Source organism: Mus pahari, chromosome 14 (assembly GCF_900095145.1).
Source record: "Mus pahari chromosome 14, PAHARI_EIJ_v1.1, whole genome shotgun sequence".
Classification (NCBI taxonomy): Eukaryota; Metazoa; Chordata; class Mammalia; order Rodentia; family Muridae; genus Mus; species Mus pahari.
Window position 1 is genome coordinate 74,968,002 of NC_034603.1, and position 13,877 is coordinate 74,981,878.

Consider the following 13,877-nt stretch of genomic DNA (forward strand, 5'->3'; position numbering starts at 1 on the left):
AGGCAGAAGAATACACTCTGAAATAATAAAATACAACAAGAGCATAGAGCAATCATGCAGTCATTTGGAGTAGGATGTACTGTGCATCCCTGTCCTTTGTGGGTTGGTTTGCTCCAGCATCACCACGGACACAGGGACTTCTTGGCGCTGTGTGCTGGTTGTGCTAGGAGACTTCAGTTCCAGTGTAGGCCATGGGGTCCATTGTTGACCAGACAGTTGTTAGTGACACTTGGGGCTGTGTGAGACACATGAGTGGGAGTATGTGTTAACATGCAGCTTAGGGGACTTCCTCACAGAGCAGTGTTCAGCTAGGAGTGGACCTTCCTCATTGCCTTTGTATTTCGGCTTCATTTCTTACAAAATTAATGCATTTAACAATGGTGTCATAGGGACCTTCTTCTCTGTTACCACTGTCAGTGTTGTTAGGAAATCATTGGCGTCCCAGGTATTCAGCATTGGGACAAAATTAATTGTGGGCATGAATTAGTGTTGGAATTGGACGGAGTCTTTGTAGGTGAAGTAGACTTGGCTGACAGATGCCTCTATTCTGCTTCCTCTGCAGCTACACCTCTGAGCTTTTCTATGAGGGGAAGCTGATGGCCAGTGGGAAGCAGCCAGCGCACAAGGACTTCTATCCACTCACGTTCTTTACGGCGCGGGGGGAGGACGTCCAAGAGAAGAACAGCACGGCATTCTACAACAATGCAGAGGTGCCGATTTCCTATATCTGCTCTGATTCTAGTGAGCATTCGCTTGGGATTCAGGGTTGATTTCTTTTACAAGAAAATTGAGTAAACTTTATCTATCTATCTATCTATCTATCTATCTATCTATCTATCTATCTATCTATCTATCTATCTATCTAAATGAATCTACAAGAAGCAAAAAAATTGATTTTCTTTTTGTAGTAATGTTAAAACAGAAAATGCAACATTGTTAAGAAAAGCCAACGTATTCTGTCATAGAGCATTATTGTCTCAAGACTGATTAAATTTCTTGCTCAGACAAAAAGGAGACCAGTTTGAATGAGGAAGTGTTGAATCCCAGAGTCCTGTGCTTCAGAGAGACCACATGGTCACCAGCATTGACCTCACGGCCTCATTCATCTGAGCCTTCCTGGCTTTCTTTTCCAGTTTCTGGTTTCCAGAGAGGATGTGGGTGTCCTGAAGGGTTGCTCACAGGAAAGCAGCCTGGGAACCCTGAGGTTAAGATTCTGGCTGTCACAGGCTCTAGGAAGGTGGAGGGAGTGTGTGGCTGTCTCTGTCTCTGGGGACCGAATTTCTAATCTCTACTCGTGTTTGCCGAGAAATGGCTTTCGTTACCTAACAGGAACTCCTACATCCCAGAGGGTTATAGTTAGAATCCAGTGTAGGAAAGCCATCAGTGCTACTTGCCCAAACCCTAGCCCAAGCCAGGGAGCCTGACATTTTCACTAGTCTGTACCATTTAATTTTAACAGGTAAACTTTTCCTTAGATATTGCAAAGCTAATGGTGGCCTTCGGCTCTCCTTTGTTGTTTTGTCCCCAGGCTGGAAGCCACTGGCCTGGTCATGATAGGTGGGAGGGCTGACACCTAAAATCCAGAAGGTTCGGTGGCCCTCATGTGGCACCAGGGATCATATCTACAAGGGATCGTATTCAATCAGAAGGGCAATGGGCCATTTTTCTTCCCGTTCTGTTTTCAGGTATTTTCCAAGCTCCAGGATGTGTATAGCACAGCTCTCCTGGACTGCCAGTTTAATTCAAAGTACTTTGGAAAAGAATTAATTTTATAATATGAAAATACAAAGACAACATTTGTGTGACCTTTAAATATCAGACATGTAACTAGAGAAATTTCAAATGACTTTGAACTTAACCAAGACATGATTATTCAGTTCTGAGTTACTGCTGTCAATATTTTGATGTACATTGCCCAGGGGCTCTTCCATGGATAGAAAACCAGGTTTTGATTTACTGTAGCTGAATTACAAGGGAAAAAAATTAAAGTGTATATTAGATAATTAATGGTGTTAATTCATTTACATATGTAATATATTTTGATCATTATTTATATCCCCTGCATTACAGACTAGACTTCATTTGTTTCAAAACAGAGTCTCACTGTGTATCCTGACTGAAACTTACTGTATAGGCCAGGCTGGCCTTTAATTCAAAGAGATCTGCTTGCCTTTGCCTCCCAAATGCCAGGATAAAGTCATGTACCACCATGCTGGGCTTTTCTTTAATTATTTTATTTATATGTACACATGAATATTTGGTTTCTAATGTATTTGTTTATTTTACTACTATTATTTGTAATTTAACTTTTATTTTTAGCTTATAACTATATCATTTTCCTCTTCTCTTTCCTCCCTTCAATGCCTCTCCTCCATATATCCCCTTACTGTCTTTGAAATTCCTGACCTCCTCTTTTTTCCTTAATTGGTGTGTGTGTGTGTCCATCTGTCTGTCTCTATCTCTATATCTGTTTCTGTCCCTAACTATATAAATGCAACCTGTTTAGTCTCCATAAACTTACTCATCTGTATGTTCTTGGGGCTGGCCATTGGTACTGGGTAACCAATTAATGTGCTTCTCCCTGGGGAAGGCTATTTCTCCTGCTCTCAGCAGTTGCCTATGATTCTTGGTCTAGGATTGAGGCCCAGTGAACTTCCCCCTTCCGTGTTAGCATGTCTGTTGGTGTTATCTTTGTTCAGGTCATGTTTAGCGCAGTCATGTTTGGTGACACTTTATGTGTTAGCTTCTTGGCTGTTTTTAGGAGACAGATTCTCATAGCAAACTTTGTATTTCTCTGGCTCTTACAATCTTTCCACTCCTGAGCCTTAGGAGCAGGAATTGTGTTGTGGATAAGTATCAGTTGGAACTGGACGTTACAACTCTGCATTTTGATCAATTGTGTTTTTTTTTTTTTTTTGTAATGGTGATAAGTTTCCTGATTGAAGAGTGCGGTCACACTTCTATCTGGATCTAAGGGTAATTTTAGAATGTAGCTATGCAGGATTATGTTGGTTGTGGTTTCTCCTCTGAGGTCCATGACTTTACTCTCCTGGGTGGGTGGCTAGGTTTCCAACACCGGGAATGATGATTGGATGGGTTGGATGGGTCTTAAGTCTAACTCTCGAGCTGTTGGTTACTGCTAAGGCATGTGTGCCAGTATCGTACCCTGGGGGTTAGCATGTCATGCTGGTCATTATGGTTCATACCTGGATGGCACCATTGGTTGCTCTCCTTGGGGAGACTGCATGGTGCTTTCTTGTACCATGAAAGCTAGTCCTCAGGGAGGTTTCAGCTCTGCTCCAGCTGGGTCCTGTGTCCAAAGTGGATGGTGGCTTCAGCAGTCGGGGTTATCTTCCACTTCCGGGTTATAGCTGAAGTCTATATATTGTGTTGGGAATCTTTTAGACAACCTTGACTGGTAACTCAAAAGAGGATTTCTTGTTGCTGGTGCTGGTATTTTGTTAGATAGTCTATGGTTGGGGGTCCTTGTCAGCCCAGATGGGAAAATTTCATTTTAACTAAGTAAGTGTATGAGCAGACATACGCGCATTATATATTTAGTTGTTTAATGTTGTCTCTAAGGCCAGCAGTATATATCTAGTCGGAATCCATTTCAGATATATCTAACTAAATTTCAGTGATGTGGAGAAACCCCTACATAGCTCCACATTCCCCCCTTCAGCTTTTATTTTCATACATACTGTGTCAGTGTTTAATAAATTGTGTGTGCGTATTTCTATTTTAAAAATTCCAAGAGAAGAAAAGGGACAAATATACAGAGTTTATTACATCAACACTCCCCGTTTATAGGGGAGATCCATGATGTTGAACATGCTAGCTGTGTGTCCTGCCACCGAGCTACACACCTGCCTATATAATATCCACGGAGTGTTTGCGATCTCTTCACCTCTCTGTATGGGTTTGTGTGAGCCCCCTGGCATAATTTCCCACCTGCCTCTTTTGTGCTTACACATAGTGCACTGATACATGTTGTAGCTTGGCAGTCATTATTTTCTACAGTTGCTCTTAGATCAGTTGAGAGGAGGAAGGAAAGGAACAGCTGTGCCCTGCCTCTGGTGGCGCTCAGGGTCACACTCTCAGTGGCACTCTGTGGATGTGCACTGCTGTGTGCTGACATTTGGGTTTAGACTGAAGAATGTTCTTTAGCATTTCTGGCCAGTTATTTTGCTAATAGGGAATTCTCTCAGGTGTTGTTTATCTGGAAATGTCTTATTTTGCCCCCGTTTTGAAAGTTTTGCTGGATGTAAGGTTGCTGGTCATTTGCTGGATATAGGATTTCTTCTGGTCATTGGCTGGATGTAGGATTTCTGGTCATTGGCTGGATGTAGGATTGCTGGTTATTGGCTGGGTGTAGGATTGCTGGTCATTGGCTGGATGTAAGATTGCTGGTCATTGGCTGGATGTAAGATTGCTGGTCATTGGCTGGATGTAGGATTTCTGGTCATTGGCTGGATGTAAGATTGCTGGTCATTGGCTGGATGTAGGATTGCTGGTCATTTTTCCCCTCCATGCTGAATTCCCTTCTCTTTTTGGCCTCTGTTTTTGTTTGTTCATTTTTTTGTTTTTGTTTTTTCTTTTCTGATGAGAAGTTATATCTTCGTCTTAGAGTCCCTTTGTAAATACGGTTGTTTTCAAGATTTCACTTTTGTCTTTGACTTTGAGCCTTTTGACGGTACTATGTCTGGGTGCACAGGTTCACTATTCTTATATGTGTTTTCAATCACATATGCGACAGGTTTCTCTGTGCAGCCCTGGCTATCCTGGTACTCACTATGTAGACCAGGCTAGCCTCAAACTCACAAGAGATCCACCTGCCTCTGCCTCCTGAGTGCTGTGATAAAAGGCATATGCATCCTTGGACAATTTTATTAGTATACATCACTAAAGAGGAACAGGTTTCATTATGGCATTGCCATGCATGGATATCAATTACTCTGGTCGTGTTTATTCCTCTCTTCCCCTTTCTTATTCCCGATAAATGTTCTCTTTCCTCTCCCCCTACATCGTACCTGTGAGAGATAACATATGCTGTTTGTCTTTGTGAGGTTGGTTTGTTCCAGACTTAGTGATCTCTAGTTCATCCATTTTCCTGCCTTCACCCCACAAAAGAAAACCTAGCATTTTGGTCTTTCTTTCTTTCTTTCTTTCTTTCTTTCTTTCTTTCTTTCTTTCTTTCTTTCTTTCTTTCTTTCTTTCTTTCTTTCTGTTTTGTTTTTCGAGACAGAGTTTCTCTGTGTAGTCCTGGCTGTCCTGGAACTCACTTTTTTTTTCTTTTTGATGGCTGAATAAAACCACACTTGTGTGTCTGTATGTTTCTATTTGTATTACACTTTGTTACTCCATCCGTGGACAGCTGTCTGTGAGCAGTGCAGTGGTGAGTCAGGTGTGATGGCATCTCTTGCAAGCTGACTTTGATTCTCTTGGCTATAACCTAGGCTCAGTGAGGGTCACTCTGATTGTCTCTTTCTCAGAAGCTTTTCTACCAGTTTTCTTTGAATGTATTTAATGCATTTTTTCTTTTCTCCATCTGATCTTCTCTAATATTAGTCACATGTTGGAACTTAATGATGTTCTTTTGGTAATTTTTCTTCATTAGCTTTTCTTACTTTGGGTTGTGCACCCTGCCCTGCGTCTTGTTTGCTGACTCCCTCCATCAGCAGGTATTGTTGGATGCTGCTGGAGTAGTTTTTTTCATCTCAGGTGTCTTTCAAGCTTTCGGGGCACAAATTCCTTCAGATGTGATCTAGCTGAAGTTGGGTTTCTTGGCAGAGTGTTGCCAGCTTGTGAGGCTTGCTTTTTGCTGTTATCTTTATCTCTCGTGTAGCTCTGGCTGTCCTGGAACTTACGCTGTACACCAGGCTGGCCTTGAACTCAGAACAATAGATCCTCTTGCCTCTCCCTCTAAAATGCTGGGATGAAAAGTGTGTGTCACTGCCTATGTGTCCAAGTATAGGTATGAGCGCTGAGTACAGATGCCTGTGGTGCCCAGAAGGGTCAGAGGCTCTGCAGCTGGGGCCTCGTCCAGGTGCATGTCAGCTGCCTGCTGGGGCCCAGACCTGGGCTTCTGGAGGACGAGAAAGGATTGGTAACTGCTGAGCCTTCTCTCTGGCCTCCAGTAGAATCTACTGCATTTAGACCAAGGAAAGTTGAGGCCATTGTTGCTCACTGGCTGCTGAGTGGACATAGAGTAGGGTTTCTGTCCTGAGAAGGACTTTCCTCTTCTCCTGTGTGTTTGTTTGTTTTTTAAACTTAATGTTTTTATTGATTATTTGGAAATTTCATATAATGCACCCCAATCACATTCACTTCCCAGTCCACTCCCACCCTTGTGACCTCCCCCAAAACAAAAGGAGAAAAAAATATATCAAGTCCAACTTGTGTTGCCTATATATTCACTGGAGCACGGTCAAACTCCCAGTGACCAACCCCTTAAGAGAACTGAGTGTGACCATCCTCTGCTCGCGCCCACCAGAAGCCATCAGTTGGGGAGAGCTCCAGTAGCATCCTTATCACAATTAAAGAGTTCTCTTCATCTCTTCAGTGGCTTCTTGTTTAGATTGTTTCTTTGTTGGGGGAGTGGGATGGGACAGGAAAGAAGTTGTCACAGAATTCTTACATGTCTCTTGTTTTCAGCTGTGTCTGTAGTCATCAGTACCACAGCAGAAGAAGCCGCCTTGCCCCTTTATAGTCAGTGGCAGCATGGATCATGAGATTCCACATGGTTTTTGGCTACAGCACAGGTCACAGACACCATCATGGCCCTTAGTGTTAGCTTGGGCCATGGACATCAACATGTCATCCACCTAGGCAGCAGGGCCATGGATCCTAGCATGGCATTAGAGGCAGCCTGGACATGAACATTGACATGTTCTCTGGTGGCAGTATACTTTGCTCCCACTCCCTTCGGCACCTTCCCCTGTGCACATGGCTCTGTTTTGCCCTCCTTCCTTCCAGTTTTGTGAGTCCACTTTTTAAAAGCATTTTCCCATAGGACCTGCCCTTCTCTAGTTTTCTGGGGACACTATGAGCCTGCAGACTTCTCTGCCATTGCTTTGTCTCCTCTGGGAACTTCCATGGGTCTCGGGCTCTTCAGAGCTGCTCTGTGGTCCTTTGTTGGGTGCCAGCTTCAATCACAGCCTTGCTTCAGGTTTTTATCCTTGATAGTGTTCCTGGATCTGATTGTGCAGCATCTGCTCCTTCACACATTCCAGTAGTGTATAGATGGAGTAGATGTTGAGGTGGACCAGCCTGGAACACTGGCTCTAGGCCCAGATGGCAGCTGAGTTGGAAGACTAGGGTCTTCCATTCTCCTGTGATCTTGCTCAGATCTCCCCTGTGCCATAGGATGTGGGCACAAGGGTGTACGTTCTACCCAGCTGCTGCCAGCTGCGCAAAGCAACTTTTGCAGTGGCGAACTGTGGGAATGTCCGCAATGTTTGCCGGCTGCTAAAACCACCTGTAATAGCTCCTCAACACAGGGATCTGAGGGAGATGAAAACTGCTGCTGGAACAGTTCAGGAAGCAGTCCCCAGGGCAAATGCCCCAGCTGCTCACTGATCTTACAGAGAGTCTGCAGAGTTTGTTAAATAGATGCTTCTTTCTTGCTTGTAAGGTCTTTGATCAGTCTCCAGTGTCTTTGCTGATTTTGACTGGTTTACAACAGATCTGTCAGAAGGCAGTTTTCATTTTGATACCATTTTATGCTACCCAAAATGTAAGAATATGAGTGGAGGGAAAGAATAGGCTTGTGTTTAGGGTGTTGCTTCACAGTGAAAACTCTGTTGTGGTTTTGTATCTATGTTTCACTTGACCTGCATATGTCCACTTGGACAAAGACATGCTTTTTATATTCCTTATTGCAGTAGCACTGTGCTTTCTAATAGAAATGATAGTAAATAGTAAATAAACACTATAGGTAAAAGACATCATTTAAATTTTCAACTTTAGCTATATGCCACTAGAGTCTTTCTGGCTCCGGATTGAATTTGCCAGCCAGCCAGCCAGCCAGACAGACAGAAGATATAGGTAGATAGAAAGTAAGTAGATAGGTATGTAGATGGGTAGATAGATACATAGACATACAGGTCTGTTTTCTAAGTAAGAATCTTTTAGGAGTTAAGGAACATGTTTTATTAGCCTGTGCCAAACATTGAAACTTTTTGACAATCTACTAGGTCATTCTATACTAAAAACCCTATGTAACCCAGGAAGCAGGGTCTAAGCAACCTAGTTTTTCAAATACTGTAGAAAGTTAATGCAATGGCCTGGTGGAACTTGTATCACAAGTATGAACAGATCCTGAAAGTCTATTTGAGGTTTGTCTAGTCCCTGCAGAGGTTTGTGTCACCTAGCAGCTGTTGGATGGTTGACTTAGATCAGTAGGGGACAGGTGACAGTACCAGGCCTTGTCCTCCTGGGACTCTGGTGCACTGACTGTAAGAACCTTCTGGATGGTTGGGTAGTTTCCTTGGCTTGCTGTGGAGAGGACTGAGAACCACCAAGGTGGTGTGGAGTTGCTTTCCTCCTGTCCTGCTTCACTGTGACACTCTATCTATCCTCTTTTGCTTTAAGAATAGAGGAGGTGGAAGGTGTGGCCACTTGCCCAGCACATTGTCTTGGTTTCAGTATTTTTACTAGTCACATCATTACAGGATTTTACTCTTTGAAACATGACAACAATGTTATCTTCCATATTCATATCAGGAATGCGCTACTCCCATTTGTAGATTGATTTTTAAAAGACATTTGCTAAAATGTGATCCTATATCAGTCTGTTTTGGTTACCATATTCTTTACCCAAACACCAGTGGTAATTTTAACATGTGTGCTTGTTTAAAGGTATTTGAAGTGGTGGAGCGTGTAGAAGAGCTAAGACGGAAGTGGCCAGTGGCATGGGGAAAGTTAGATGACGGCAGCATCGGTGTGGTGACGCCATACGCTGACCAGGTGTTTAGAATACGAGCTGAGCTTCGGAAGAAGAGGCTCTCGGATGTGAACGTGGAAAGGGTGCTCAATGTTCAAGGTCAGTGTCCATTGGAATGAGTCCCGCTGTTCAAATGTCTTAAGGTGTGTCCACATTGGATTTTTAATTCCCTTAAATAATAGGTCTTTAAGAAATCTAATATTAAGGAAAAAAAGAAATTTCATTATTCTTTTGAGCTGGCAATGATACAAGTTCTTTAATATTAAGTTTACATGTTTATAAAGGTTCCAATACCCAAATTAAGATAGTATTAACAACTCAGGGAGCTGAAGGGGTTTGCAGCCTCCTAGGAGGAACAACAATATGAACTAACCAGTGTCTCCTAGAGTTCCTGGGGACTAAACCACTAAACAAAGAAAACACACGGAGGGACTCGTGGCTCTAGCTAAATATGTAGTAGAGGATGGCCTAGTTGGTCATCAGTGGGAAGAGAGGCCCTTGGTCCTATGCCCCAGTATAGGGGAATGCCAGGGCCAGGAAGCAGGAGTGGGTGGGTTGTGGAGCAGGGGGAGGGGGAAGGGTATAGGGGATTTTTGGAGGGAAAACTAGGAAAGGGGATAACATTTGAAATGTAAATAAATAAAATATCTAATAAAAAATAAAATAGAGCTGGGCGTGGTGGTGCATGCCTTTAATCCCAGAACTCGGGAGGTAGAGGCAGGCAGATTTCTGAGTTCAAGGCCAGCCTGGTCTACAAAGTGAATTCCAGGACAGCCAGGGCTATACAGAGAAACCCCGTCTCGAAAAAGCCAATCAATCAATCAATAAATATAAAATAAAATGAGAGAAATTAAAAATAAGATAGTATTAACAAATTTACTTAATCACCATAGTTATATAATTCCACAAATATCTATATGATACAGCCCTAACAACATATAAATAATACATGCTGTTGTATTGCATTTGGGGACTAATTTGAAATATGTTATCTGTAGGCTTCCTTAAGTGACAAGGTGCCTACAAACTTGTTTTCACTGTTCATGAAATGAATTGTTTTAAACTTTGTGCCTTTTAAATATATCAAGCATGTTACTATTATTTTATCTTTTTATTGATTCTTTGTGAGTTTCATATCATGTATCCCAGTCCCACTCATCTCTCTATCCTTTCATATCTGCCATTTGTCCTTGCAATCTCCCCCCAAAATAAAGAACACACAAATAAACAACAACAAAATAAAGCATAGAAAACATCTCACTGAAACTGTAGAGTGTCACAGTGTGTCTCACGGTATCCCCTCTGTCCGCACATCTTCCCTTGCAGATACTCTTTGCAGTTAGTCATTGGTCTGGTTCAAGATCTCTGGCCTATGTGACTCCATCAATATAGGATCCTCATTGGGACTCCTCCCAGTTGTCCTGTTGTTGCCCTGGGCCATGGAGATCATACAGTTTTGGAATAGCAGGACTGACCCTTTCACTTTTCCTAACCATTCTTAGATGGTATAGATTTTTTGGGTGGGACACCACAGAGTCCTAGATCTGGGCCTGGGTGGTGGCAGAGCTTGTGACTATATTGGTGCTTTTATCCGCACCACCAGACAGACAACTTGCCAGCACTGCTCTGGCTTGGTCTCATGTCCTTGGGACCGGCTCACCCACACCATGCCTCCAGAACCAGATGAAGCAGTATTACAAGGTGAGCGCCAGAGAAAGCCTGGTGGTGTTAGGTGCGTGATGCAGCAGGGAGAGCAACCCAGTGTCTGCATCACGGGGAGCAAGAAGTTCCCTCTGTCCCATCCCAGCCTCACTTCGCCGGGTTCTTTTGTAATGGATACAAATGTTCTGCTTGAAGAGAAGATGTAACATGTAAGCGCATGTAAGATGCTCTATTCTTTACCCACATGGGTGGGAGGGAGCAGGTGAAAATGTGGGGTTAGAGAAGAGAGACCAAATACTTGGAGCCTTGCAGTAGAATGAGGGGATGTTAGATTACTGTAAGAAACAAATGTTACAAAGCCAGTCTCCATAAAGCTTCCTTGGGAAGTCAGCTGTGTCTGCTCTGCTTGGACTGAGTGGCCCTGCTTCAAGGAGAAGGCTGCTGTGTCGGGTGGCCGCTGGCCTAGATAATCTCACAGATTGGCTCCAGCAATATGATTAGGAAAAGTATCAAGTGAGGCATGGTGGTACATCCATGGGATGTGAGCATTCAGGAGGCTGAGGCAGGAGGACTCTAACACTGGGGGTTGAGGCCAGCCTGCCTTGGCAATTTAGGAAGAAACTGTTGGCATGCTTTCAAAAGCAAAACAAAATCATAAAATAACCTCTTTTTATGTGTATGGTAAAATGTGCACAATGAAACTTTTTGAGCATTTTATATGCAGTTCAGTGTGTCCAGATAGGATTCTCACCACCATCCATCGCAAGAACTGTCCATCTTTCCAAAGGAAAACTCTGCCCATTAAGTAATACCTCCATTCCTCTCCTGCCCTTGGCTAACTGTGGTCTACCCTCCCTTCTCTCTGTGGGAGTTTTAATACTCAGCGACTCTGGTAATTAGATGCAGGCGATACAGTCTGAGTATCTCTTACCCAAAGTGCTTGGAGTTAGACACGTTGAGATCTCAGGGGTCCAGGTTAGGGCTTTTTCCTCAACTTACATGTGGCCTTTTGTGACTAGGTTTTGTTCACTGAACCAAGTGCCTCTGAGGGTCATGCACGTCGTAGCATGTCTCAGCTGGGGCACTCGTGTGTAATCACACTGGAGTGTCCGTGCTCACTGGGTCACATTTCTTGGCATCATGATCAAGGCTTCTGTGAGCTTGGGTGCAGCGACCTCATGGAGACCTTGCTTGCCGTTTGGTGGGATTTGTCTGAAGTGGACTTGCTGGATCAGACGGTCACAGTGGTTCATTTGTGAGGAACTGCCACAGTTTCAGAGCAGCCAAACACTTACAGCTGTGTATGGTTAGGTTCTCTGGTGTCTTCACCAGCACCTGTCATTCAGGCAGTTCGGTTTTAAAGATGGAAGATGTACTGCATCAGTGATGCAGAGTGATGGTCTGTCTTTCTTTCAATGTTTTTCTAGGAAAGCAGTTCAGAGTTCTGTTTCTTAGCACAGTGCGTACACGCCACACTTGCAAGCACAAGCAGACACCAATTAAAAAGAAAGAGCAGCTTCTGGAAGACTCCTCCGAGGACTTAGACTATGGCTTTCTGTCCAACTACAAACTTCTCAATACGGCCATCACCAGAGCACAGTCCTTGGTTGCTGTGGTGGGCGACCCAGTTGCTCTGTGCTCTATTGGAAGGTGCAGGTAAGTCTGTCACTGAACTGAGAGAATCTAAATAGAAGTATGGAGTAATTTACATCTTTATGCATGTGTTTGTCTGTTCCACCACACGGTGAATTAAAATCTGGCTTACCGTTACCTGATGTCCAGTATTAGTGAGAGACCTGTCATTTAGGTCTGTTGATGGTACATGCATGCTTCATTTCAGTCAGCAAGCAGTCAGCAGGTAGACCTCAGTGTATGTAAGTCTGCGAGCAGGCAGCAGATGGCCCCGAGTGAATCTGTACTCTCCACACTCTTCCAATCTGGAGATGGTCAGTGAGCAAAACACACAGACATCTCTGTCGTGGTGGTGGTCACACTCCACAGGGCAGGAAAGTTGACTGACAACAGACTGAGTGAGAACATGTGTAGAATTTGACTGAATAAATGAGAGTGGACGGGGAGGGAGGGAGAGAGGGAAGAGGGGCACTTAGGGGTAAGAGACTAGAAAGGCTGCACTCAGAGGAGGCTTCCCCAGGGAGGCTGACTTTGGAAGTGACAGGGTGAGCTCAGGGGTTACCTGTGGCTAAAGTCTCTAGTGCCAGAGCCTGAGCTGGGCTCTTTCTGTGTCCTTCAGTCAAGTGTAAATTGTATACTGTCTACTGCCTCTCCCCGTCCTGCACCTCCCCTTGCTTTGTGGTTATTTTAATTTCTTAAAAACTTAATTTATGATTAAATTTATTTCAAATGATTTCATGTATGTATATAATACATTCTAGTAATTCTCAGTTCCAAGTTGTGATAATTTTGTAGTCATTTTCTTTTAAGGTTTCTGCTTGTTTGGTTTGAGACAGGGTCTCTAGCTCTGACTGTCCTAGAACTTTCATGTAGACCAGACTGGCTTTAAACTCAAAGAGATCCTCCTGCCTCTGCCTCCCAAGGGCTGGGATTAAAGGCGGGTACTTCTTTCTGATGTTAGAGTTACTCTCGACTCTATTTTATTTTACAATTAATTTTATTTTGTATTTGTGTGTGTGTGTGTGTGTTTGTTTATTTGTGTATTTGTGTATGGGTATGTGCACATGAGGGCAGGTTTCTAGATTTACAGGTGGTTATGAACCTCTAGGAGAACAGCAAGTGTCCCTAAGCACTGAGCTGTGGCTCCAGCGGCCCCCCCCCCCCCCGGTGGTTTCAAGGCAGGTCTCTCAGCAGCTCCATTTGGAGCTGACAGCTGACTGTTCTGGCTGGCTAAGGACCTTGTCCCTGCCCAGCTCCTCCTTTGTCCTCTTGTCCCCACTCCTCAGGCCTGGGCCCCCACACTGGCTCTTTATTCACTGTCCCCTGAGCCATCTGTGCAGCCCCATGTTCATAGTGTCCTCTACAAGGGAAAGCTGGTAACTAAAGAGTCTGCTGCTTAGCTTAGGGAAAGAGCTTTTCTTTCACAAAAATAAAAATGAAATAAAGCTCATAGGTTTCATAGCTCAGCCAGGAGCAGTTCTGTGGTCACATGGTATCAGTTTCATGTCTGAAAACTTGCCGTTTGTTTATAATCACTAATGACAAAATCTGGGGGAAGGCATGCATTTCAGGGTACAGAATTCTGTGTGCATTTGCACGTGGTTGTGCGTGTGTGTGTGTGTGTGTGTGTGTGTGTGTG

General features: G+C 43.8%; 1 protein-coding gene across 5 annotated transcripts in view; it reads left to right on the forward strand.

Moving 5' to 3' along the window:
• Helz (helicase with zinc finger) overlaps positions 1 to 13,877 on the forward strand; it is a 145,936-nt gene that overhangs the window by 93,203 nt on the left and 38,856 nt on the right. For all 5 annotated transcript variants that reach the window (XM_029545737.1, XM_029545736.1, XM_021212285.2 and 2 more), the window contains 3 exons: positions 563 to 710; positions 8,860 to 9,043; positions 12,034 to 12,262. In XM_029545737.1, the coding sequence (XP_029401597.1) occupies positions 563 to 710; positions 8,860 to 9,043; positions 12,034 to 12,262 (561 nt within the window). The remainder of the gene's footprint in view (positions 1 to 562; positions 711 to 8,859; positions 9,044 to 12,033; positions 12,263 to 13,877) is intronic.